Source organism: Daktulosphaira vitifoliae, unplaced genomic scaffold (genome assembly GCF_025091365.1).
Source record: "Daktulosphaira vitifoliae isolate Bord-2020 unplaced genomic scaffold, ASM2509136v1 Scaffold_3, whole genome shotgun sequence".
NCBI classification, from domain to species: Eukaryota; Metazoa; Arthropoda; class Insecta; order Hemiptera; family Phylloxeridae; genus Daktulosphaira; species Daktulosphaira vitifoliae.
This window is the reverse complement of record NW_026099574.1, coordinates 20,311,559-20,338,308: the sequence shown is the minus strand read 5'-3', so window position 1 is coordinate 20,338,308 and position 26,750 is coordinate 20,311,559. Positions and strand designations below refer to the sequence as shown.

The 26,750-nt window shown below is 24.9% G+C and overlaps 4 protein-coding genes across 5 annotated transcripts; 2 read left to right on the top strand and 2 right to left on the bottom strand.

Moving 5' to 3' along the window:
* Window positions 1–2,399: 2,399 nt before the first annotated feature.
* On the top strand, window positions 2,400–13,304 carry LOC126902274 (importin-13). Of its 2 annotated transcripts, XM_050679363.1 has the most exons (18): window positions 2,400–2,815; window positions 2,885–3,058; window positions 3,592–3,738; window positions 3,795–3,867; window positions 5,639–5,807; window positions 5,865–6,009; window positions 6,807–7,016; window positions 7,075–7,257; window positions 7,332–7,590; window positions 7,662–7,843; window positions 10,142–10,300; window positions 10,378–10,560; window positions 10,715–10,852; window positions 10,917–11,145; window positions 11,272–11,427; window positions 11,486–11,660; window positions 11,724–11,845; window positions 12,772–13,304. In XM_050679363.1, exons 1-17 carry the CDS (start codon window positions 2,678–2,680, stop codon window positions 11,818–11,820), a joined length of 2,817 nt encoding a protein of 938 aa, XP_050535320.1. In that variant the 5' UTR covers window positions 2,400–2,677; the 3' UTR covers window positions 11,821–11,845; window positions 12,772–13,304. The 2 variants fall into 2 exon arrangements, with proteins under 2 accessions (XP_050535320.1, XP_050535319.1); XM_050679362.1 differs by lacking the exon at window positions 12,772–13,304 and having other exon boundaries at window positions 11,724–12,524.
* LOC126902278 (pre-mRNA-splicing factor ISY1 homolog) lies at window positions 11,754–13,318 on the bottom strand. The gene is made up of 5 exons (XM_050679368.1): window positions 13,169–13,318; window positions 12,709–12,872; window positions 12,292–12,645; window positions 12,183–12,232; window positions 11,754–12,123 (listed from the first exon to the last, which is right to left on the bottom strand). The coding sequence occupies exons 1-5, from the start codon at window positions 13,192–13,194 to the stop codon at window positions 11,884–11,886; spliced, it is 834 nt and encodes a 277-aa protein (XP_050535325.1). The 5' UTR covers window positions 13,195–13,318; the 3' UTR covers window positions 11,754–11,883.
* Window positions 13,319–14,440: 1,122 nt separating this feature from the next.
* Window positions 14,441–19,379, top strand: LOC126902277 (uncharacterized). Its single transcript, XM_050679366.1, has 5 exons — window positions 14,441–14,806; window positions 16,877–17,723; window positions 17,795–18,030; window positions 18,097–18,356; window positions 18,683–19,379. Exons 2-5 carry the CDS (start codon window positions 16,894–16,896, stop codon window positions 18,962–18,964), a joined length of 1,608 nt encoding a protein of 535 aa, XP_050535323.1. The 5' UTR covers window positions 14,441–14,806; window positions 16,877–16,893; the 3' UTR covers window positions 18,965–19,379.
* Window positions 19,380–20,628: 1,249 nt separating this feature from the next.
* On the bottom strand, window positions 20,629–22,787 carry LOC126902279 (39S ribosomal protein L55, mitochondrial). The gene is made up of 3 exons (XM_050679369.1): window positions 22,602–22,787; window positions 20,923–21,067; window positions 20,629–20,860 (listed from the first exon to the last, which is right to left on the bottom strand). The coding sequence occupies exons 1-3, from the start codon at window positions 22,631–22,633 to the stop codon at window positions 20,717–20,719; spliced, it is 321 nt and encodes a 106-aa protein (XP_050535326.1). The 5' UTR covers window positions 22,634–22,787; the 3' UTR covers window positions 20,629–20,716.
* Window positions 22,788–26,750: the final 3,963 nt, after the last annotated feature.

The window sequence follows — 26,750 nt, the reverse complement described above, 5'->3', positions numbered from 1 at the left end:
ATTACTCTCAACACACACACACACACTCACCAAATAATGCTGTATGTACGTACACACAAGCACACTAAAACAGTCGACCACACCGACGCAGCAGACATCACGAGCTGTACGCGGGCGCAGTGCACGCACACCCCCCTAGCGGCCTCACTCTGGGCAGCCGCGACGACGCCCCCGCGCCAGTCAGCCAGGCCCTTTCGTTGTCGACGTCGATAAAGTGTAACATCGAGGGCGCCATCTGACGACCAATGCGTTTCACAAACAACCAACGGTCTTTTCTGTTGTATAAATGTACGAATACAATTTTTACTATTCATACTTACTCTAGTAACAAAAGAGAATATTCTGTATTCTGTATGAATAGTTAGCCTTATGTAAACAGTATCCATAACAAATATATTGAAAATTCTGAACTTCTAGCATAAAATATTTAAATGTTTACACTACAAACATAAAGAAAATATGGGGCATAGTTTCTTAGTATTTTTAAATTTGAGCATCAAAAGCTCACAAGTTTTAAGATTTCAATGTTCAAATTAAAAACTATTTCTGATGTTCACTATTAAAATAGTTATAAATTATAACTAATTTAATATAAAAGAAATAGCTTTATACTTTTAATCCTAACTTGACAACTAATTCATCATAATAATTTTTTTTAACATCAAGAGATTTCTTGTTTTAGAAAAGAAAGCTGTCATAAAGAATAGAATTCTTTCGCAGTAAATGAGGCTCTCTTACGATACTTTTATAAATATAAAAAAAGGACCACTTTCAATTTTTAAATTTAGCAGCTCATTTATTTCTCAATAGTTAATTATAATTTTCTAAATTATTAAAATAAAAGTAAACACAAATCCAGTATAGTTGGGATCCGATACAGTGAAGACAAATTTAAAACCATGATAGATTGAAATCTAATAATGATTAAAATCACTATCAAAATGCTCTTCGATCATCAGCGCGATCTGGAAGTTCTAAAAGAGGTTTTGACTCCACACAAAAAAAAAATTGAAAATTACATGTAAATTTATATAGAAATATTTTTAAGGAGAAAAGATATTAAATTAGATTTCTCAGACATTATGTTCAAACTTTTTAGAACAAAATCAAAAAAAAAAAAATTCGATATAGTTATAAATTAAATTTTAAACCAACTTTGTTCTTGGGCTTTTAATTAAATATATAGAAAAATATATCAATAGATATTTCCTTAAAATTTCATTAATATGTAGTTTTTTAAAATAAGTTATGTTTTTTTAATATTAAAAAAAAAAAAGTCATAACTAATGTAACTTTTTGAAATATTTTCATTAGAATAACAATTAGGGAATTTTTTCAACTTTTGAAGGTAGTATCGTCCAATTATATATAACATCAGGTTATTTTTATTTAAAGATAAGCAAAATTGAAAACTGAGTGCATAAGACGTGTTTAAAACATTAACTTTTAAAATTTACATCAGTCTATTTTATCGTTTTAAACTTATTACTATATTTTAAAAAGGTTTTTTTTTAACATACAAACTTAATGCTGGCACTAAATAGAATATTCTTAAGACAAAAAACTCTTTTTTTCTATGCTTTTCAAGAAGCACTAAAAAATCTTAAGAGGTGCAATGACATATCTTGCCATTCCAGTCTTTCCTGACTAAATTTATAAATATTAATTATAAAATTATTAAATATTAATATTACTTGATATAAATAATTGTTAAGTTATTTCGTTTTTTAATAAACGTTATAAAATTATCACATTAACAATATATTAATCTTTTCTGTTTAATTAAGTAAACTTTATTCATAAATAAATTTTTCAGCGAAAAATATAAATACTTAAATATTGTGTTACATTTAACTAATCAGAATTGATAAATTTAATTTGACAATGTGGACTATTTTGGAAATTTTAACATAAAGACTGTATTTTTGAAGCTTTTTAGGGTACCTTATTGTTTTTTTGTACGGAACTTAGCATTGGTATTGTTTATTATGTAATACATAAATGATCTCACGGAAAGGAAATACGAGGGTAAATTTTTAATTATTAATTATATCTGTTATTATATAAAAAAATTTAATGTTAAAGGAAAATTAATTTATCACTACTAAAAATTTTATTCTAGTGGTGCCTATTCTCAGTACTTAACCAAATTACATAATATTAATTATAGTATAATTCATAAGAAATATTTTTTCATGAATTTATCTAAATTGTAACTTAAATAATAGTAATAAGGACAAAATACTTTTCGAATACATCCTAATGAGACTTCTTTGAATAAAATCACGATTATAAATACTGTATATATAACCGTGGATAAGATCATCGACCATCGACTGTCATGTAACCATACCACGGAAAAGATAAGAACTTATCTATTTTGTGACCACACCGCCGCTATATCAATAGGATGTCTCATATCATTATCTTTAAAATTTGACAAACTATTATGTTTGTATTATAATAATATAACTCAGATTATCGTTTATTAGGGTTTGTGTGTTATAAATTAATGTTAGATCTTACGAGCCAAAATTTAAACCTAAGTAATACATATATTTAATAAAAGTTGATTTTTGCGTAATTATAAGCAAGAGATATAACTGTATTAGATCAATACATGCGAAATAAAACGAATTTTTATCCTTGTATAATCATTTTACTTAAGTAGACGAATATGTCCCTTGAAATAATTGAGCGTGCATTAGCTGAATTTTATTGTAACCAAAATGTGGAAGTACACAAGATGTTATTGGAATTTCAAAATACAACTGATGCTTGGAATTTACTATGGGACATGTTAGAAATATCTAAAGTATGTCTATTCCTGTTACTTCATAATTTAACATATAATATAAGTAATAATAATTTAAAAATCTTTTAGCCTCGTGAAGTTCAATTTTTTGGAGCTACCACACTTCATATAAAAATTACAAAACAATGGTTACAACTCAAGCGCACAGATTATGTTCTTCTTAGAGATAAAATAATGGATACACTTATAAAATATTATAATTCTACTGGACCTTCTAATATTACCAATAAATTATGTTATAGTGTAAGTAATACTAATAAAATATAGTTTTCAGTTAAAATCATTTAATTAAATAAAAATTTACTCAATTAATTTTTATATATTGTTATTGATAATTCATAAAATAATTATTAACAACTTTGTTAGAAAATTCAAACATTTACAAAGATACCGAGGGTGCTTAAAAAATCAAAAATTTTTGATAATACTACAAAAAATCTACTTTCTTAATATATATTAAAATATATTTTATTTACTATATTAATTTATTAAATATTATTGAAATTCAATACTTATAAATTTTATAAATATAATTTTATGTGGATTAAAGCTCATTGTTGGGTTTATTATAAAATATAATGAATATTGTCTCGTATAATATAAATTTACTATTCTATAAAAAAATATTTGATCGTTTTATAATATAATACTTGTTGTTAGACTTAAATTAATAATTATCAAAAGGTTTATGTTTTAAGTAATACTTCTATTTACTTAAGCTAAACTAAAATTAACTAAAACTAAGTATTAATTTATTTACATTATTCTATTTTAAGCTATGCGCATATGTAATACGAACTGTTCCAAATCATTGGCCTAATGCTATTCCACAGTTGATGGAGACATTTCAAAATTCATTATCTCAGTCAACAATAAATGTCAGCATCATGATTTTAGAAATATTAATGGCTCTACCTGAAGAAGTAAACATTTTGGTTTAATATTTAGTATTCAACATTTAAAATTATTATTATTTTAGTTTAGTGCTACAACATTATCTCAAATACGGCGCAATGAAGTTAGAAAAGAACTAGAAAAATCATCTTTACAAGGTTATTAAAAATTTATGTTTTTATTATTTTTTGGTAGAATCTTTTGAAAAATTTTTTTTTACAAATATCTAAATGTTTTGTACATTTATTTTTATATTTGAAAGTATTTTATATGTTATTATCTTTACTTCTTAATCCTTTAAATTTTTATAAATTATCTTATGATAAAAAAATTAAATTTGTTTATACTATACATTATACCACATAAATATGTTGAATATTTTGACTATTATTAAGATAAAAATTCAACAGTCTTGCTACATAAGTACCCCAAGTCTACCTTTTTTAAAAATTTACTTTTTGATATTATATAGCAGAAACTACTTTATGTAGAGGTTCAATAATCATTTTTTAAAATACTTAATCCAATGTTTTTTAGTTTTTTTTATGAAGCTAAAACCAAAATCACAAACAACTAATTTTTTAATAGTGGACTCAGCATATTTATTAGTATTTCCTAGATTTAAATGCCCTAAAAAACTTCTAAAATTTCTCTATAAAAATATTTAAAATAAAAAATACATTAAAATAGAAAAAATACTTTAAAATTTTTTCCATTTTTTTGTTTACATTTATTTTATCTTGATTAATATTATCAATAGATAAAACAGTATTTAAAATTTTAAAAATTCAGTATTTTAAATACAATACTTTGATAAGCGCATTTGTAATAAAATTTTTGGAAGCCTCTCCTTTTTAAAAATATTAATATATTAAAATACAGTCAATTTTCTCAATTTTATGGGGGTTGCATTTTCCTAGATACCTTTAGATTATTTTTATAAATATTTTTGTACATAACATAAAGAAAATAAATACATATAAAAAATTGTCTTCACTTTTCAATGTACACTTTTAATTTATATGATTTTAATAAATAATATTTTAAATACTATATTATCTAAAATAAACATGAAAAAATACAACATTAGTATTTAGTATTAATTTAATATAATTTTATAGTCATTGTTATGTTTTTGTCAATTTTTAATGAATGATCAACAATAATATAATAATAATTCTCAAATTAAATACAACTATTCAAAATGATGCATATTCATAACTAATATTATTATTAGTAACTAATATAACAGTTATAATATAAATGATTCAATATTATTTGAAGCTGAGTACAATAAATTTAGTAGAATATTGAAATGCTAAAAATATCAATGTTAGATTATTATTTACTAAAACTCTTTAATTACTATTACTATTAAATTTTGGTTATTATCATTAATAACTAGTACTTACAACTACTTGTGATAATAAATACCCTCACGTGATATAAAATGTATTTTTTGGTATATCAAAAATACCGCCAGCCTTTACTTAGCAGTTGTTGCAGCACCTTTCAATTATATAAAAGTAATAACACAATATAAAATCTTTGTTTAGAAGTTACACTACTTATCTTATTTTTGTCATTTTTTCAGGAGAGCAAAAAAAAAACAGTTTTCTGTGAAATTAATAGTACCTATCATGAATTTTTTTATGAGATTAGTTAGCTATTAATTGATTTTATTAAAAATCTGAGTCCACGATTGAAATATTTGCAAAATATTACTTATAATAGTCTCACTCAGTCGTTTTGACAAAAATGTGAAATAAATAGTATTGCTTCTAAATTAAAAAATACTTAGTTATTAAGATATATTTTTAAAAGAATTTTCCAAAATTGCATGAATAGAGCAATTAACTTCTATAGTATATTCATGATAAAATACTCAAATATTATTAATTTTTTAGTTTAATATGTAATAAATTTTAGTTTTAACCATTGTGGATAGTATACTTCAAAGTGATAGCGTAGATTCTATTGTTGTGTATGCATTAAAATGTGCAGCATCTTGGTTAGATGTTGGATTTGATCTTATGAAATGTCATCGCTTGACTGATACTTTTATATCTGTTATTTTCAATTCTCAAAGAAATCAAGAGTGAGTTTCTTCTAAAGTATTTATTTTTTATAAATTAGTTACTATTTATTTGTCTAGGTGTGTTATTTTAGCAATAGATGCTCTAAAATCCTTATGTACTCATCCTAGGACTTCAGTTTGTGAAGCTACAGTTTTTGAAGTTTTAAGTAAAGTAATAGTTTTATCTGAAAAATTATTCAATTTAGGAATAACTGAAGAACCTGTAAGTAAAAAAAAAAAAAATACTTAAATGAAAGTCATATAAATTACTAAATTTTTCTAGGAGTTATTTATAATTGAAATTAACTAAATTTTTTATCCTTACCAAGGTGATTGGTTTATTATGAACCAATTAATTACTCTCAAAATAAATATAATATTGGGAAAAAAAAAGTTTTAATTTTTTTTATTTATCAGCTAATAATTACTTTTTAGGATAATTTCTTAAAACATATAAGGGTGTGAACATTATTTTTTTAAATGGTATCCTCACCATCAGTAATTACTGATGGTAAAGAATGGGTGCTACTATTTTTATCACTAGTTAATTCCTGACCATAGTCTTCGTCCTGCTTAGGTATAAAAATGAAAATAACATCTAAAGTACTAATCCAAAAGTTGTTTTGGGTCAGTCATTTTCTTAATTAGATAATTTTATATTTCATTTGTTAATTAAATATATATATGTATGTATATGTTACCATTTAAAAAAATAAAGTTGATTCCCCTATATGTTATGAGGATTGATTTTAAAAAGTAATTAATAACTGACAAATCAATAAATATATGTAACTAAAAAAAATTTAAAATATTTTTTCCAATATTGAATTTATTGTGTGAGTAATTAAATGATTTATGATTAACCGATCACTCTGTATATTCTCTAATAAGGTTTTATTAATTAAAATTATTTTCTTATATTAACAAATTCGTAACTATAAAATTATTAGTATATCATTTATTTTTAAATTCAGTTCATATTTTCAAAAATATTTTATTCAAATTGCATAATGATTTTAGGATATTATTGTTGAGAAACTTTTTGATTTGTTCTTGGGTATTGGGGACCAACATTTTCGACCTATTATTCAAGGTTTATTAAATGAAAATACACGAGATCTTTGCACCAAATTTTTAAATTTATATTTAACTTGTACTAATGCACCCGGCTATTATCCTGTAAATGAAAACTATAGTGAAAAAACATTTACATTCTGGTTTTTATTACAAGTAAGCTATGACGATATATAATAAAATATAAATATTTGTATAAATATATTTTGAGTAGGATGATTTATTGTCAAATGATGCTGGCCCTGATAATACTTTATTAACAATTGTTAAACCTCTGTATGTATCATTAACTCAAGTATTAATAAAAAAAGTTTCATTCCCAAAAAATGTAGAATCTTGGACTTCAGATGAAAAAGAATTATTTCGATGCTATAGACAAGATATTTCTGATACATTTGTAAGAAAAATGATGTTTAATTATATTATAAAACAAAAAAATTGAATAACATAAATTTAATTTAATTATTTTAGACTTATTGTTATTTCATTCTACATGCCGAAATGTTAGATGTGTTGTTGTCAATTTACAAACAGGTTACTTGTGATGCTGAAACAGCTATTAATGAATGGCAAACTGTTGAGGCATGTTTGTATGCATTTACTGCAATTGCAGAGCCTCTTCATAATCATGAAGACTATCCACATATTGAACAACTTATGACATCTTTGAGCTCTATACCATACAATCAGATTGATAAAAAAGCTGCTATAGCTGCTATGGATACTATTGGTAAGTTCACTGAAGATTTTCATAATTGTAATTGTGCATTTTTTTTTTTTTTTTTATATATATATATAAAGGTGCCTATTATTATTGGATGGAAACACACCCATCATATTTAAATTTGGTAGTTCCTCTTTTAATGATGGGACTACATAATAGTTATATGTTTTCTTCTGCTTCTATTGCTCTACGGGATATTGCTAAAGAATGTAAGCAGTCAATAGCTCCATACAATGATATTATAATTAATACATCAATGGTAATTATATTTGACTATATTTATATATTTATAAAATGAAGAATTTTGACATTATTTTGAAAATTTTTTTGAGCCATTTAGTGGGTACTTTAATTTTTAGTAGTAATTTAAAAATTGAAAAACTATTTTTGTATGTGCAATTGGCTCTTTTAGATTAAAGCTCAAAAACATATATATATTAAGGTTTACTGAGATAGCACTCTGAGAAATTTGAAAAATTATATTTATTGCTATATAAAAATTTCTTAAAAGAAGATAAATATTACATTTTGCACTTATTAAAATGCAACACTATTTTACCTATGGCAATGCCATACAAAGTGTTTCTTATCACAACCTCTCACTTATGCACTTATAGAATAAAAATAGTTTTGAGATATTTTAATTATTTTAACTAAATATTCTCTAATTATTATCTATGTATTACTTTTTAAGTTCATCTTGTATGTGTTGTAATGGTAAAAAAATTGTTTTTTCAAATTGAAACACATATTTTGAATTTAATAAAATGGTTTTTTTTTTAATAGTAAATTATGTTTGAATTTTTAGTATTACTTCATCCATGTACTAGAGAATATGTAGCAAAAATTAACAAGTTTAAAACTATTTTTATTCTACAAGTGATTAAGTGAATGGTTGGTTATGATAAAAAAACCCAGCATAGTGGGGTCGTGGCATAGTTGGGTCCAGTATAGATGATATCTGACAGTGATTAAAATCACTATCCTAAAAAACGCTTCGATGCAAATCTGTAGATAGTGTTTAATTAAATAAAAAAAAAATTGTCAAAAAAGTAGGTCAAGTGAGAGCTGAGAAAATAAATGATAGCTACAAAAAGAAACCACATAGTAAAATAATATTTATAATGAATTTCTTCTCACGAGAGGAGACTACAGTAATGGGATCCTTGATATTTATTGAAGTTATTGAATCTCAACGAGTTAAAAATCAAATGAGTTAAACATTTTATTCTAACTTAAAAAGAATTAAGAAAAAATTCAGTACCACAGGCATGAAAGACCCAAGTCTTACCGTCTCAGAAACCGTTATTCTCATTCGTCACTTAATAAAAATAGAAATTTTAAAGTTATTTTTCTCGACTTCAAAGAAACAAAAAAATTTAAATATGTTTAATTTTTTATACTATGTCAATTAGATTGATATAATATTTATGAAAATCAGTGTAATCCCCTTATAATAAGATAAAATACAAAACCAAGATTTATAAAATAAAATATGGAATTTTCACATAATAATAGCATTTGGTAGCCATTTTCACCAAGAAGACAAAATAAAGTCCGAAATTTTTTTTTCAATATAAAAGTATATTTCATAAGCTTTAATTTAAGATATATATAAAAGTGTTAGTATTTCTGGAACACTTTCAAAAATTAAGTTAAAAAAGTTGTACTTTCTACATGCATTTTTTAGATTTGAACCCCCATCGTATATAGAGAAATGGTCCAATTTAAAAAACAGTATGTCGAATGAAAGATGCATATAAATACTACTTCTCATAAAAAAATTGTATTGATCCATACATTTTTCAAATATTTATAGCATAATAAAGTTAAAAATGTAAAATAAAAAATCGAGAATTTTAACATAAAAATAGCATACGGTATTCATTTTCACCGTAAAGACAAAATATAGTTCCAAATTTTTTTTTTCCACAATAAAGTATATTACATTAACTTTAATTTAAGATATATATAAAAGTGTCAGTACTTCCGGAACACTTTCAAAAGTTAAGTTGAAAAAGTTTTCATTTTGAATCCTCCCTGTGGGCAGGTAAAGGGTCAGTTTTATAAAAAATTTTACAAAAAAGATAGGTAAGTACTTCACATATCGCTATAAAAAAAATTATATTGATTTGTTCATTTTTGAAAAAGTTATGGCAGTTTTAAGTAAAAAAAATTGAAAAAATTTCGAAAATAAGCAATTTTTTTTTTTGTAATTTTTTTTGAAGTTTTCACCATTTGCGGGGAACGAGGAAAATTTTTTCAATTTTTGAGTTTAATATCTTCGAATAGATACGATTTATGATCTTTTGACATCGTTGAAAGAAATCGGTTTAGTGAGAGCTGAGAAAAAGTGGTAACAGACACAAAAATAATAAATAATAAAAAAAAAAAAACACAAATCATAGTAAAATTAATACCTTCTCAACTTCGCATCGAAGCTAAAATGTCATTGTACATTTATGTTAACTATCTAAAATTTCAAGTGTAAACATCTTAATTTTTTATTTAAAATTTAAAATAACAACTCAAATGTAATTAATTGGTATTCATTTAGATTGTACTAAAGCAAGTTACTAAACTAAAAGAAGAGTTACGTTTGATATATACGATTGGAGTTATCCTTTCATCAATTCCATTTCCAGCTTGTAAACAATCATTGGAAATGTTTCTTAACCCAAGTTTAGAAATTATGAAGTCAATTTTAGCTATTGAGGTTTGTTCTATTATTTCTCTAAATTTTTTTATTTTGCTAAAATAGAAAGTATTAATAAAATATATTTAAAAATTTAGGACATAAATGAATGTAACAAACATAGACCGGAGTTACAAAAGAGAATTAAAGTATTAGGTTCATTAGTTTCAGCAATCGAACAAAAAAGTGCTGTCTATCATATTATAGAAACTACAACTCCATTACTACAAGTGTTAGCTGCTAAGTGTTTTATTGTTTGCCCAGAAGATCTATTATACATAGTAACTATATCAATATTTTCTGAATTACTATTAGCATTATTTTGTTCTAATTAAAACATTTATATTCATTTTATATTAACAAATTTAAAATAATATCTATTTCCTTTATGTGTCAATATATATGTACTTATTTAAAATATAATAATAATGATAGGGTGTTTGTGAATTTTTTAAATCTGTGGTTTCAAGACTTCAAGAAGATTGTTCCATGGCGTTGAATATTATCATTGATATTTTACTATGTGGATTTCAGAAGTCGCCTCAATCAGCTGGAATTTTACTCTTTAAAGAAGTAAACCCTCAAAATATCTAAAACCTTGTCTTATACTAAGTCTTATTATTCTTCTTTAAAATAGGTTTTAATCATGTTTGGAAGACATGAAGCATTTGTTCATATAATAAAATCAACTTATGAAAAAATTTGTACAAGAGTTCAGTGTTTTTTTGAACAAATATCTTCTGATCAAGTTGTCATTGGAGATATTTTAGAATCTTATTTATCTCTTCAAGGGCACATTTTTAGAAAACTTCCAGTTATTGCATTTACCAGTTCAAACATTGATTTTACATTCATTTTTAGAATAGGTAACATTATAATAATAATTATAATAAACATAAACTATTTTGACAAAATGAGATTATTTTATATTAACCTTTTTGTGGAACTATTTAAATAATAATTATTTATCCTAATATTGGGTTTTTTTATAGCTTGTGAAGCTTTGTGTGTTAATGAAATATTTTTAGTAAAAACGGCAACATTTTTTCTAACAATATATATTGCCATGAGTCGAGAAGAAAAAATGTTTTTCAAAATTATTGAAGACAACGGAGAATTTTTAGTTACAAAATTAATGTGTATTATTAGTATGTTGATATAAAAATATTCTTTTTAACATTTATTCACATTTACTTTGTCTTTTAGGGGGTGATTCTGTGAAAACAAATTTAGATCCAATGTGTGAAGTTCTTTTAATACTTAACAAAAAATATAGTGAACATTTACGTAGGTGGCTCCATAATATAATTTTTGTACAAAATATTCCACTTCCAAATGTTACAGACAAAATAAAATCAAATTTTTTAAAAAATGTCCTGAAGTATGTTTAATTATCATTAATTAAAATTAATTTTTTTTAATTCAATTTAACTTTTAAACTTAGAGAAAAAAGTAATAAAAAAACTTTACAAGATGCAGTAAAAGAATTTTCATTTATTTGTCGTGGATTAATTGAAGTAGATCTACACTTAGAAAATTAAGTTTTTTTAACAATTAAAAAAAAAGGTAAAAACTTAAAAATTTTTATTATATATTGCAATGTACTATAGTTTTTTTAAAATTGATTCATCATCTGATGATGATATATTGGCAAGATCTTCAAGATCTTCATGTTCTTGTTTTTCTCCTATACCTGCATATGTTTCAAGAAGTTCACGTTTTTTGTACTCCAGTATTAAATTTTGAATATCTTGATCAGTTGGAACAGGTGGCGGTTGAATATATCTAGAACTACTGAACATAGATGAAATATCTTCATCATCACTATCAACTTCCTCAAACGCCTAAAAATTAAAGTTATTTTTTACTTTATAATTTAATTTATACGTTAATGAAAAAATACCATATCTATATCATTATTAAGTAACTTTTTTTTTCCTTCTTCTTCCAAAACTAAAAATAATAAAAATGATTAATACTACATACAGAGTATATATAAACGTGTAAATTACGTTGTTTTTCCTTCTTAGACTCCATAGCTAATAAAAGACCATCTTCTTCATCCATGTAGCCATAATAATCAGCATCAATATTTTTCATTAATTCAGCTCTAGTTCGACGGGGTGGTGGAGGAGGTTCATGTTCAAATAATTCTCTAACACCAGGTAAATCTTTTGCAGCACCAAAATACTTATAACCCCTATTACCAGGGACTTCCCTACCTTCATGATCAAGCATCCGTGGTCCCATTCGTAAAAAATCTGGACCTCCTAATTCTCGAATTTGATATTCCCAATGTTTTTTCTCTCGTAGTAATTTGTTAATTTCATCATTAAGATCGCGTAATCTAAACTCTCCTAAACCAGCTATAAAAGATGATAAAAATTTTTTATTTTGTTTTAATTTAAAAAAATAATTTTATAATATACCATTTTGAATTTGTGCTACTTTTTTAGAAATTTCTCTAATAATTTGAACTCTCCACTTTTCAGCAGCTTTAAGATCTGTACATTCAGTAGCTAAATATGGCCTACGCTCTTCTTTACCACCATGTTCTTTTTCCTGGGCTGCCCTCCAACGGGCAAGAGTGGTCCTACATGACAAAAAACGTAACTTAATAAAAATTAAATAAAAACAAAAAAATGAATAATCACATTTTGAGCATCTAGTCTATTATAATTATATTATATGAATTAAATTTTTCATTGTACAGTACTTAAATTTAAAAAAAAGTATTAAAAAAATTAATGTGATAATTTTGTACAATAACGAGCTATTTGTTTATTAGTATACATTTTAGTTTATACTGTATATTTTTTGACTCTTTGATTATATTTAATTTACATATTTCATAAAATGTGTTTAATATATTTGTTCAAATGTACTTACATTGCCTTTTCTGCATTTCTAGCCATTTTGAGGTGTAAATTAGCAAACCTTAATATTAATCAATAATTCAGGTATTCTTTGGAAATAATTAAACACAGCATAACAGTATAATACGAAACAAACCGTTTAGAAATAATTGATGGTCAAAATTGAAAAATTCTTTTTATCATTCATAGCCGTTCATCATTATTGTAACTGTTGGCTCACCTGATTCAATTGTTAATACTAGTGATTGGCACTATCGAATAGTTTAGACTATCACATATACCGATAGCTTTTAAGAAAACTCAAAAAATCATAAGATTGTTATTATCAACAACTGACTAGTTTTTGACTATCTAACTACCAGTTAAAATGATATTTTTTATTAATTTGAATAATAACTGCTGTATATTTTACTTGATAGTCGAAAAGAAGTCTATCATGCAAATTTACATTAAAAAAAAAAATCACAATAGGGTCACTGTGTCACGTGTGAAGTAGCATAGTTATCTTTTTATAATAGCCATTCGACTTCTCTTAAAATAATAAATCGTTAAATAAATTATTTTTATTTTTAATTATTTCATATATTTCTAAATTTTTTAATTATTAAGTTTTTTTTATTTGATAAATATAATATATATACATATTTTACGAGTGACCCGAACTTCCAATTCAATTAAAAATTTTAAAAGTCTGACTACATCAGATTTACAGATCACATAAATCAATTATGTTAGTAGCTCGACTCGTGCAGAGCTTTAATTGCCACCATAAAATTTTATCATATTTTTCGTTTGACATTATCTGGTTAAAATCAAAACAAATTTTTGGACATAATTATTAATTTAGTATGTAATGTATACATACATAATTTAATAATGAATACTAAAGAAATCTAATTTTAATTAAAGTGTAAAATAAAAAAAAGATGTGATGTAACTCTTCAATTAATAATGAGTAAACTAAATACTAAGTACAAACTACAGTATAAAAGAAGTTCCTAAGAATACTGTAACATACAGCATTTAAATTTATGTTTGTTTAATGAAATTATCAATGTAGTGAATTGTAAATATGATCTTCTTGGTTCAATAATATCGACCACTTAATATTACCAGTTACTAATAAAATCTACCATGACAGCTGCAATTTACAGTGTTACCAACAGGATTTTGTGAGCAATGAATGGAAATCATCATAGATAGGGTGGCGGTCGCGGGAAGTGCTTTGATTGGTCGGTGGGTCGCAGCACCAGAATTTTTCTTTGTCCGGTCGGTTAACGTATTTACGCATCGAATTCCCCCGCGCACTACGTACTACCCCACCTGTCTATGTTTCTGTCTAACCGCGCATACAAATGGTCGTCGTTCCCGGTTCCACACCTAGCGCGCCAAATTCTCTTTGATAATTTTTGTTTTTTTTTACGTGTTCGCAGTCATTTTAATTTTAATTAACCCGCTTACTAAACTAAATCACTGTCCATATGATTGAGCGTTATTCCTAGAATTAACAGTGTAATTTATTTGATGAAATTTTAGTGTTTTCGTGTTTTACGCGCCGTATGCCCAACTTCAACTCGACAGCAGAAGAATTGAAGAGAGAACTTCCGTGAGACGGCTGACTGTTGGAAGTAATAACTACTCATTTAATTTGGTACGTAATTTAAGTGTTCTTGGCTTTTTTACTTAAATCTCCGTGAAAACAATTTTTTGCGCGATTTTCTTCCCGTTGAGCTATTAAAACTTGCTGCCGGTTGCCGGGTGGCAGCCGCCGGTAGATAAAAGAATACAAGGTCAACCTGGGGTCCCGCCATAATGGATCGCATATAGCCGGCTCGTTACCATGACGACCTCGCTTTAGATCCTCGTGTAAGTCTTTTATGTTGGTATTATTTGTATATTCCCCGTCTTTCACTTTAATTTCAAGAGAATGTTATATGCCCGGTAGTATGACTTAACAAGAACTGTTGTTTTACATGATAGATTTTATTATATATCATTTGTGGTGTATAAAAATTCATACGAGTTATTATAAAATGTATAATGTTTTATGTTAATAATGTTCACTAATTAATTATATTCACATGTATAACTAGAAACTTAAATACGAAAATTATTAACTAATATATTTGTATTACTCTTTAAATTTCGAGACATTATTTTAGAACTTGATTATTTATTTCAAATGATCGAGTGCTATAAATTATACGTTTGAAATTATTTTCTTACTATGCTCACTAAACTTCTTCCCATTAAGCTACAATTTCATTCACTGAAAGCACGATACTAATTCATATTTTCCATTATTATTCATTGATGAATATGTACGAGATATAATGTCAATGAAGTAATGTTAAATATTTTTTACGTATAAGAATTAAACATGTATCAATTATAACTAACATTTTAATACAAAAAATTGGGTCATATGTTTTAACATTTTTTAATTTTTTATCTTAAGAACTCAAATTCTTTATTTGGACCAAAAACTTGTATTTAGACATTTAGATAAGAAACAATAACACATTGATAAATGTTGCTATTATACTGATAGAGAAAAGATAATTGTAGTAAATTATTTCTTCTCTATCAGTTTAAAGTTCAATTTATATGACCTACTGAGTCTGAAATAAACATTGTTAACATACGATTTTATTATTTCACACAATTTTACGCTCTTAAATCTATTTTCCATTCAGAGTTTTAACTCATTTTTCTTATATCATTTAAAAGCAACAAATCCCAATTATTTTTAGTCCAAATGTAAATTCAAAGATAAAGAAGACTCAAAAAAAAATTATGATTTTAGTTTATCTGTGGAATTTGTAATAATAAAAATGTTAACAGTAGTACATACATGTGGTGTGTTCTTAATTTTTTCATTGAGAATGACGTATTGATTTAAAAATTCTAAATAAAAGACTGTGGCGCTATCTTTCTTGTATGATTTTAACTGAAGTTTGTTTATTTCAAATTTTAGTTTTCACATTTAAAGACTTGACTAGAATTATAATAATGGTCTAAATTATGTAACAATTTTTTTTACCACCAAAAAATACTTTTATAAAATGTTTTTGAATATTTCATTTTTGGAGAAAATCCAAATTAATGCCTTTCAATATACCACTTAGATAAAAAAAATGTAATTATTATTAAAATTTAAAATTTAAATGCAACAATATTTAAACAAATAAATGTTTTACTTATTTATTATTGGAAAATGAAAACTAAAATTTCTATTACCTCAAGAGTAAAATAATTTTTATATAAAATAAAAAATATGCTGCTAAAAAACTAAGTTATAACCAACTAGTATCTCTAAAATTCTTCAAATTTATTAAAAATTTAGTAAAAAGACATCAAATTTTGTCATTTAGCTCAACTTCCATACTTTTTATTAAATATTTTATCTATTACTCATAATATATACTATAAGTGTTATTTCACTTATAGTTTAAACTGTTTATTAGTAAATTCTTAAATGTCAAAGGATGTTTACATGTTTTTGTATAAATTTATACCTCTACATTCTGTTTACCTCATTAATTTTGATTAAGGAATAGTAGTCTAGAAGAAAACATAAAATATGAAATAAATGAATTTGTAAAACTTAATAGTGTTCTATTGTGATTTTTTTGTAACTTATAAGTTATTTAGTTTAAATTTATATTATATTGAAAATTTCATTATTAATATTATTCATAATTAAAAATAATTTGTTTAGGATTCCAAGAATACACTATGGATCTTGGAACTTTAGATAGTCTGACATTCTATCAAGACTGTATTGATTTTGATATGAAAAGTGATTATGATAGAGTTTTGTCAAATAGCAGTTTCAATTACGATGACTCTTTATCTTTAAATGATGATAATATGATGTCTATAATGGATCCTTTAAATTCTGGTCTTTGGCTTAACTCTAATTCCAACCATCATTTAGACTTTATTGGTGGAGACATTGAATCTGCTATAATGGTCAACCCAAACTCAGTTATTCCATCTTCTGCTGAAGTAGTTGAAAAAAAGGTTAAAGAAGAACCTATTGTAGAACCAAGTTTACTTAAGGATCTTCCGACTACCATTTTAATAAAAAAAGAAAATTTATCAGAACAACAGGGAATACCCATCAAGTCTGAAACAATTGAAGAACCTCAAGTACTAAATAAAAAGCCTATAGAAGTAACTAAGATTGAGGAGGCAAAACCCATTCAAAAAGCCATTCGGCTTTCTGATTTATTAAGCCAAACATCTAGTAATGGATTGCAAAAAACAGAATTGATGACTGTAAGAGTGACTATGCCTTCAGCAGTACCTACTGTAAAGACAACTGTAACTTCAAGGACTGTTCCAATATCTTTTGTAAACAATAGTATTTCTGGGCATTACAAAATAGTTAGACCCAAACAACAAATAAAACCAATTCAGTCTAGAGCTAATGGCATTAAGGGTAATGAAAATTTGGGTTTATATCCAAGACCAACATATTCCTATTCTTGTTTAATAGCTATGGCTCTAAAAAATTCAAGTACAGGTTCATTGCCAGTTTCAGAAATCTATAATTTTATGTGGTAAGTGAACATTTTATATTATGATTTTTAAAATAAACATGTCACTAATTTTGTTGATACTATATTTTCAGTAAACATTTTCCATATTTTAAGACTGCTAGTAGTGGATGGAAAAATTCTGTTCGCCATAACCTTAGTTTAAACAAGTGTTTTGAAAAAATTGAAAAACCTATTGGTAGTACAGGCGCACCTAGGAAAGGTTGTTTATGGACAATGAATCCTAGTAAGATAGCAAAAATGGATGACGAAATGCAAAAATGGTCTCGTAAAGATCCATCAGCTATTAAACGTGCTATGCTCAATCCAGGTAATATATTTATTTTTTATTTTACTGAATTAAAATAATCTGATTTCAATTTAATTTATTCTATAGAACATTTGGATGCATTAGAACGAGGAGAAATGAATGAAACCTATGATCGGCGAGACAGTTACTATCTTGATGATGATGAAGAAGAAGAAATAGTTAGCCAAGAAATTACTTCTGAAGAAGAAGAAGAAGAAGAAGAAGAAAGGATAAGTGATATGGAAGAGTCTGATGGAGACTCAAGAAATGATAAAGATGACTCACCTTACCAACTAATAACTTTTGGTTTAGATGACTTGGCTAACCTCAATGATATTTGTAATGATGTAAGTACTTCCTTATATGTATATTGTTAATATTAAATTAATAATTGATGTAATGACAAAGAAAAAGAGGTAAGTTTTAAAAAGTAAAATCTAAATAAAAAAATTTAACTTTTTTTTGACACCAATTATAATAATGTTACCACTAATGGCTTTCTTCTGGTACTTATAACTACTAAATTAAATGCAATAAAAACTTAGCTCTTTTTCTGTTATTGGCATTAGGACAAACTATTCTCAGTAAAAAAAAAACATTGTTTTGGATTTTGGTACTTTCCTTTTTTTATTTTCAGTACCTAAATTGTTAAATTCTAGTGTTATATTTAAAGGTTGAAGATGAAGAAGAAATTGAAGAAAACTCTAATGATGGAAGCTTTGGTATTGAAACATCCGAGTATAAAACAAATTTTGATGATTTGATTTCTGTTCAAGATTTACCAATGACATATGTTGTTCAGCCTCAGAATAAGACTGTGATTAGTAATAAACGTCCTTGTCAACAACCTGTGTTTAAAGGCAGCTATGTATTGACCAAAAATGTTTCATCTAGCATACCAAGTCCAAAACGTAAATTTATAAGTCGACCTATATCTATATTAAGAAATATTTAATATTTATTCATATAATTTATAAATACATTGTGGGATCTTATTACACCACTAATATTTACAATTAGTGATATACTAATTATTTAACTTCAGCTCATTAATGCAATGGTTGTATTATGATAAATTAAACATTTCAATAACTCAAATTAAGTTACTCTTGAAAGAAAAATTTAAACAAATAGATTGAATTTTTATGTATGAAATAATGATATTAAATAATTAGATGCCATGATCATGTCTATAAATTATTAGTTTAATGTCCACTTAATAACATTAAAAATTAACTTTTTCTAAAATAATACCGGATAGAAAATGTTAAGATAACTTATGATTTCACACAGTCAATATTTTCTTTCTTTTTTTTATATTATTTAAGATTTTTTCATTATTGACTATTGATTACTTAATGTTTTAATAACATTAGCTGTTGAGACTTTGATTTCTAATTTCTAACATATAATTTAACATTATGTTTCAACTGAAGTTTAAATTGTTACTAAATTTTATTTAAAAAAAATAAGTTTTTGATTATTTTGTTAATTGGTGGGTCAATTAAAAATTAGTCTATAACTTTTATTTTACATATTTAGTTTAACTTAATGCTCAAAGGTGTCATTTTTAGAAACATTGAACATTAAGTTAAACTGACTGACTTAATGTAAATGTAATAAATATAACCCTCTGTGTGGCCAATTTACATATTTTCATTTGTAAAGAAAATTTTTAAATGAAACATTTCTTGTTTTTAATTTTGCATAACCAAAGTTGTTTTATTGACTAAATTAAAAATTAAGCATTTCTTAATTGCTTATTAAAATTTTTCTAAGAGAAACATTCAATTAACTTTTAAAGTAAATTTCTTGTGATCTGAATATGTTATTGTCAAAAGTTAGTAAGGTCTTCTGTTTAATATGAAAAAAATATTTACATCTGAATTGGTTTTATTTAACTGCTTACATTAAAATTATTGAATAAGTGCTTTTTAATACTAAGTCAATTTTTATTTTTTAATGGGTTTGAATATTCCCCTGAAAAACACAAGAAACATTCTGTGTAATTTTAAAAGACTGTATAAGTGGATTAATGATATAGATTAGAATCTTAAAATAATATTAAATTATAACCATTGTTAAGAATCAATTTCAAAAGAATTGGTAATAAATTCCAGTTTGTATATGTATTGTATGTCAAAAATTTTTTGTTTTTAAACAGTAATTATTTGTGTATTGTGGCAAGTTAAAAGTTAAGAATTAGTTAACCATTCACAATTTATATGTTCCATTTAGAACTTTTATACAAAAATTGTATTAAATAAATATAAAGTTATTAATATAGGATTTAGTTTTAATGTCTTAGAACGTAGTTAAATTATAAAGATTATTGTATAAGTTGAAACAGCATTGGTTTACTTTGAATTTTGTATATATACATAAGTTTTTTTGTTTATGACCTTCGGCCAGATGTGTACCATAGTACAAATTTGCATTTATATTATTTATTATTTAGTAAATATAAAAATATATATGTACATATCTTTTATATTTTAAGTTTTCAAGTATGTGTGTTGTGTGTACATTTTTATAAAAACACTTATAAAACTGTACTGTACTTTTGTTTAATATATTCATCTGTCTGATGAGTCAACTCTGTCAAATAAACAATTGTCATTCAAAAGAAATTAATATATTTATGTACTATTAAATATAAAAATTATTTTATTTTACATTCCTAAATTAACTTATGACTACGAAGCTATCATCTTTTGAAATATTTCAAATATTTAGTTCTATCAAAAGAATCATCTATTTCATTAATAATTTTGACTTTCTTTTTAGGTTTTCTTGCTTCTATTCTACGTTTCTTTTCTTCCTCACTAATGGAATTCAAATCTAGTGGCAACTAAAAAAAACAATATACATATTAATATCAAAAATAAAATGATGTTCCATGTTAATTTTCACTTTTATTATCATTCGAGGTTCATGATATCTTATTGTGAAACTCGAACCATCTGGTTTTACAATTTTAGTTAAATAATGTCGAGGATAAACATTACGATGAATTTTGGTTATAGCTGTAGAATTGCTACTAAAAGTACGGTGGACTCTAAAAAAAACAATAAGGTAAACAATTACTTATTCGAAATATAGAAAAAAGATATAGTTTTTAATGAAATTCTATATGTATATATTTTTTATTTTGCATTTTAACCATGTAAGACATCAATCAACACTATATTAACTAGAGACATTATTCATATGCATAATATACATGTATAAAATAATTTATTTTTGCTAATGTAAAAAAAGTTCTTTCTTTGAATAAGTAATTAATATTTTTTGTAAATCCATGTTAAATGATACATCATTAGCATTGAAAGTTACTTAAGCTACCCCAAGGAGATGTTTTAGGTTGTCACAAATAAAATTTACCATTTTTCTTTAACTTTTTGATGCTTCTAGATATACTATAAAAATATTTCCTTACTTAGCTATTTAAAAAATTTTTTAAAAAGGTGTTATAAATAAATATTTAATAGTTTATGCACTTCTCAAGTTTCACTAAAATTCAAATATAATTTAATTTTAATATTCATATTTAATTTTAAATCAAGATATAAGATAAGTATGTGTGATAATAAATTATGTATAATAAAAATCAATAATATCCAAACATATAGTAGTTATCCAACCTTACGGTGACCATGAATTTTGTCAGTGTATCGAAAAATGTTTATTTTTTAATGTGAGATTTAAAACTTATGATCAAAGTTATTTTTGTTTTTCAAAACCTATAGAATTATAAGAAATCTGTTGTATATGATAATTAATGTTATTATGGCTATAGACTAAATTATAAATGGAGAATGAGTACCTAAGAGGTAATAATGTAGCATTAGTACTACACATTAAATAATTATAAATCAGTAATTTATCTATGATTTTTATGTACTACACATTTATTATTATAATTAAATCAATATTTCAGGAGAAAACTATTTTTGAACTAAAGTAAAATATTTAATTTTTTTTTTCTTGATTACTATGTTATTAGGGAAGAGGATGTTGTAATTTTTAAAAAAATTAAATTACACAAGATTTTTTCATAATGTAATTATATAATTTTATAATGTAAAATTGTAAGGACCTACACCAGAGGTCTTGTTATTAATTTTAGTATAAGGAACTGCATTATAAGTGACAAACTATTATTATTATGTATATAATTCTGAAAATAATAAATTCACTAATATCTAGAAATAATGTTTGTGGCAAATTAACTTATTTTTAACACCTTTGTCAAAATTGAATTCAAATATTCAACACAAATAATTTTGATGAAAAGTGGTTAATTATATTTTTAATAATTTTATAAATTAACAGTAACTTCAATATTATTACTAGTTTTTTAAGTGAAAAAAGGAAAATATAAATTTATTCAACTAGGGTTTATACGAGTTTTCTTGATTTTTTAAAAACTCAAATTATTTTATATGATGATAGTATAGGTTTTAAAAAAACCTGATAAGTATTATTTAAAAATATGATGCAATGTATATATATATATATTAAATACATATACTATGAACATATAATTTTAATTTTATTATTAATAGCTCGAATATTTTAATATTTCTTACCGTAAGACAACACTTATAAAATTTGAAAACATATTAAAATACTGTATATAAAACTCAACTACTCATAATAAAGAGTTGAAAATAGTATTGTTTATTAGTATTTATTGAGAGTTTATTTAATCACTTCGAATTTTTCATTTTTAGTTCGGTTATATGAAAAATGATTTGATGTTAAAGTGATAAAAAAGTTTATTAAGGAGATTAAACTCTCATAGTCATATACCAGTATTACCATTCTGTAAAACTTCACTCACTAAATTCACCACCAGTCTGCGCGCCGTGTCAGCGTAAGGTTGTTTTATTAGATGCTAAACTGAAAAGGTATTAATTTTACTGTAGTTATTTTGTGTTTGTTACTACATTTTCTGATCTCCCATTGAACCGATTTCTTTCAACAATATTTAAATCGGACCATTTCTATGTATACAAGGGGGGGGGGTTCAAATCTTTAAATAATCGTATAGCAAGTAAAACTTTTTAACTTAAATTTCAAAAATGATTATATAACTTTAAAAAGATTTTTTTTATTTTAAAGTACACTGATTTTCATAAAGTCAATTATTTACATCCAATATAAAGTTAAATTTATTATAAATTTGTTGTTTTTAAGTCGATAATATACTACTTGAAATTTTGAGGTAGCATAAATTGTCTTTTTTGTCAATTTGGTCAAATACAATGTACGTTTGACGCATCGGTAACACTTACGTCTTTTACGCACAATGTACGACGTTCGAATCCCGCGCGATTTTACTTTTGTTGCATTTCTTCTTAATATTTTCGAGATGAAAAAAATTAATTCATTTGATTTTGATCTCATTTAAATTGAATAACTTCAATGAATATCAAGGACCCAATCACTTTAGTTACCCATTGTAAGAAGGAATTTCTTATTCATATTAAAATAATTTTACTATATCGTTTTCCTCAATTTTAAGTCAAAAGATCAAAAATATTATCCTCAAAAATTGAAAAATATTCCTTCGTTCTCCGTAAATGGCGTAGATGTCCAAAATAATCGGTAAATTTCGTTATTTTTTAAACTTTTTAGCTTCGTATCGAAGCTAAAATTTTACTATGATGTGTTTTTTTTTTTATTTTTATTTTTTTTTTTTGTGTCTGTGAACGCTCAATCTCAGCTCGCAACAATATGTCAAAAGATCACAAATCGTATCTAGTCGAAGACATTACCCTCAAAAATTGAAAAAATTTTCCTCGTTCCCCGTAAATGGGGGAAATCTCCAAAAAAATTACAAATTTAAAAATCGCTAATTTTCGATATTTTTTCAATTATTTTTACTTAAAACTGCCATAACTTTTTGAAAAATGATCGAATATAATTTTTTTTTTTATAGATACCTTAGATATTTACCTATCATTTTATATATTTTTGTGAACTTTTGACCCTTTAACAGCCCACCGGAAGGGTTTCAAAATGGTAACTTTTTTACAAAAAATTAACTTTTGAAAATGTTACGGCAAGACTGATACTTTTATATATATATCTTAAATTAAAGCTTATGTAATATACTTTAATGTGAAAAAAAAAAATTTGACCTCTGGATTTGTCTTCATGGTAAAAATGACTACCGTATGCAAAAATATGCTATTTTTGTGTTAAAATTCTGGGTTTTGTATTTTATTTTATTTTAAAATACCTGACAAGGGGAGTATAGATTTTCATAAATATTATATAACTTAAAATTAATATATCCTAGAAAGTTAAACTTATTTAAATTTGGTTTGCTTCTTTTAAGTCGAGAAAAATAACTTTGAAATTTGAAATAGCTTAAATAGCCAATTTTTCAACTGACGGAAGTAACGTACACTTGTCGAGTTGGTAAAATTTCAGTTTTACACGCTTGGGGTACGAAGTTCCAACCCGCGTTTGGCAATGAATTTTTTGCATTTTTTCTTAATTCTTTTTAAGTTAGTATAAATTTTTAACTCGTTTGATTTTTATCTCATTTAGATTCAATAACTTCAATAAAGATCAAGGATCCCATCACTTTAGTCGCCCCTTGCAAGAAGAAATTTCTTATTCGTATTAAAATTGTTTTACTATATTTTAAGTTTTAGCTTCGATGCAAAGATGAGAAGATATTTTTTTGTGAATATCATTTATTTTCTCTGCTCTAACTTGACCTACTTTTTTCAACGATACGTCCATTGACTACAATTCGTATCTAGTTGAAGATATTACTCTCAAAAATTGAAAAAAAAATTCTAATTTATCAATTAAACAGTTAGTTATTACATCGTCTCCATAAAGACAATTAAAATCATTAATTTCTAATGTTTTCAAAATATTTATTAACGAATGAAGTTTGATATGATAGGTTTCAACTACAAAATTAAATCATTTTACTTTTTAATTTAATAATTTTTTTACTGTATTTGTGTGTGCTACTACTAAACTATAATATTCCAAATATTTTAGTAACATGTTGCTATATAAATAATTTCTAAAAAAATTATAGTTAATTTCTCCTGAATTAACAATGGATTTTTACAATAATAATCAAAATTTATAATACGCTCAATTGAGTAAATCTTTTTAACAACTTTGTTTTGATTGGTACATTTAGTTAAAGTAAATCATTAAAATTAATTAAGTTCTCAATATTTCAATTATAGAATCTTTTCAACAAACAACAAAAGTTCCTAGGAAATTATTACTATTACTTCTATTTAAGTTATCTATTACCATAAAAATGCAAAAAAATATTGAGCTTTTCTGATAAATTTACAATAAATAGTAATTATAAAACTTTCTGACTGCATATTGATCTTAACGATACAATTTTTTTAATTGTCATAAAATTTTCTATTTAATTATGTCAATGTCAAACTTACCAATTGAGCTAAAAGTTATGGTAAAATAAATTTTTTTTTTTTATTATAAACATTTACAACAATCAACTTTAAACGATTAACAAAATAGGTTAAATATGTCATTTTCCTTATTTTTAACTTATTAATAATCAAATTAATATTAAATATTATATCAAATCAGTATTAATTTAAAACAATTTTTTTTGTTCTTAATTATTTTTTTTTATATGTAAAAACTATTTTTTAATAATATTAAAACTTAGAAGTTATAGAAAAAGTCTAATTGCACATTTTAAAACATCGCGAAAAGTTGATTTAGAATAGTATATTTTTGTTTCTGATGGAAGTTCCTTGTAGTCCAGTGTATAAAACTTATAACTTTGTTAACTGTTATAACTTTATCAAAAATGACCAAATCAGTATATTTTTTTTATTTAGATGCATGTCTTTATCTATCATTTGGTTTTTTTTATATTTGTTCATTTAAACAGCCTACGATCTCGTCTGGGTATATAGAGGACTTCCATTGTCAAAAGTCAACTAAAAATACCTTAATATTTTAATGTCTAGATACGAAGAAAACTACACTAAAACATGTTTATAAAAATTTTTAAGAACTGTAATTTCCGTTCACGTTCCTTAAAAAATGGAATTTGTTCATTTTCCTCGTTCCTTTATTTTAAAAAGAAACAGTTCCTAGCATCGTTCCTTCAAAAAGAACTCGTTCCAGGAATCCGTTCCTTTTGGAACCAGTTCCTTCTCAACACTGATATTAATATACAAGCGATAGAGTAGGTAATTGATTTGACGCTATATTGTTTAAACCCACCCAACTAAACGTTGAATTGTACATTCCCAAAACAACAATCATATTATGTCAATTGCCACCGGAATTTCTGGTAATATTTTTCTTTTTCTTTGCCTTAATCCCAAATACTTGGGGTCGGCCACCCTTATCCTAAGCTTCCACCTGACACGATTTCCTACGCTCACATCAGCTGTCCACATGTCGCCTTCAATAACATCCCTCAATCTCATTTTTGGTCTTCCTCTATCTCTTCTTCCTTCAACATTCATTTCTATAACTGTTCTTACAGCTTTCGATTCTTCTTTCCTCATACCATGACTAAACAATCTAAGTCTATTTTCTGTCATCTTATCCACGATTGACGCAACACCTATACTTCCTCTTATATGCTCTTTCCTTATCCTATCTTCTCTAGTCACTCCACTCATCCAACTAAGCATTCTCATCTCTGCTACACTTATTCTCTGCTCTACTTTCTTATCAACCGCCCAAAAATATGAACCATA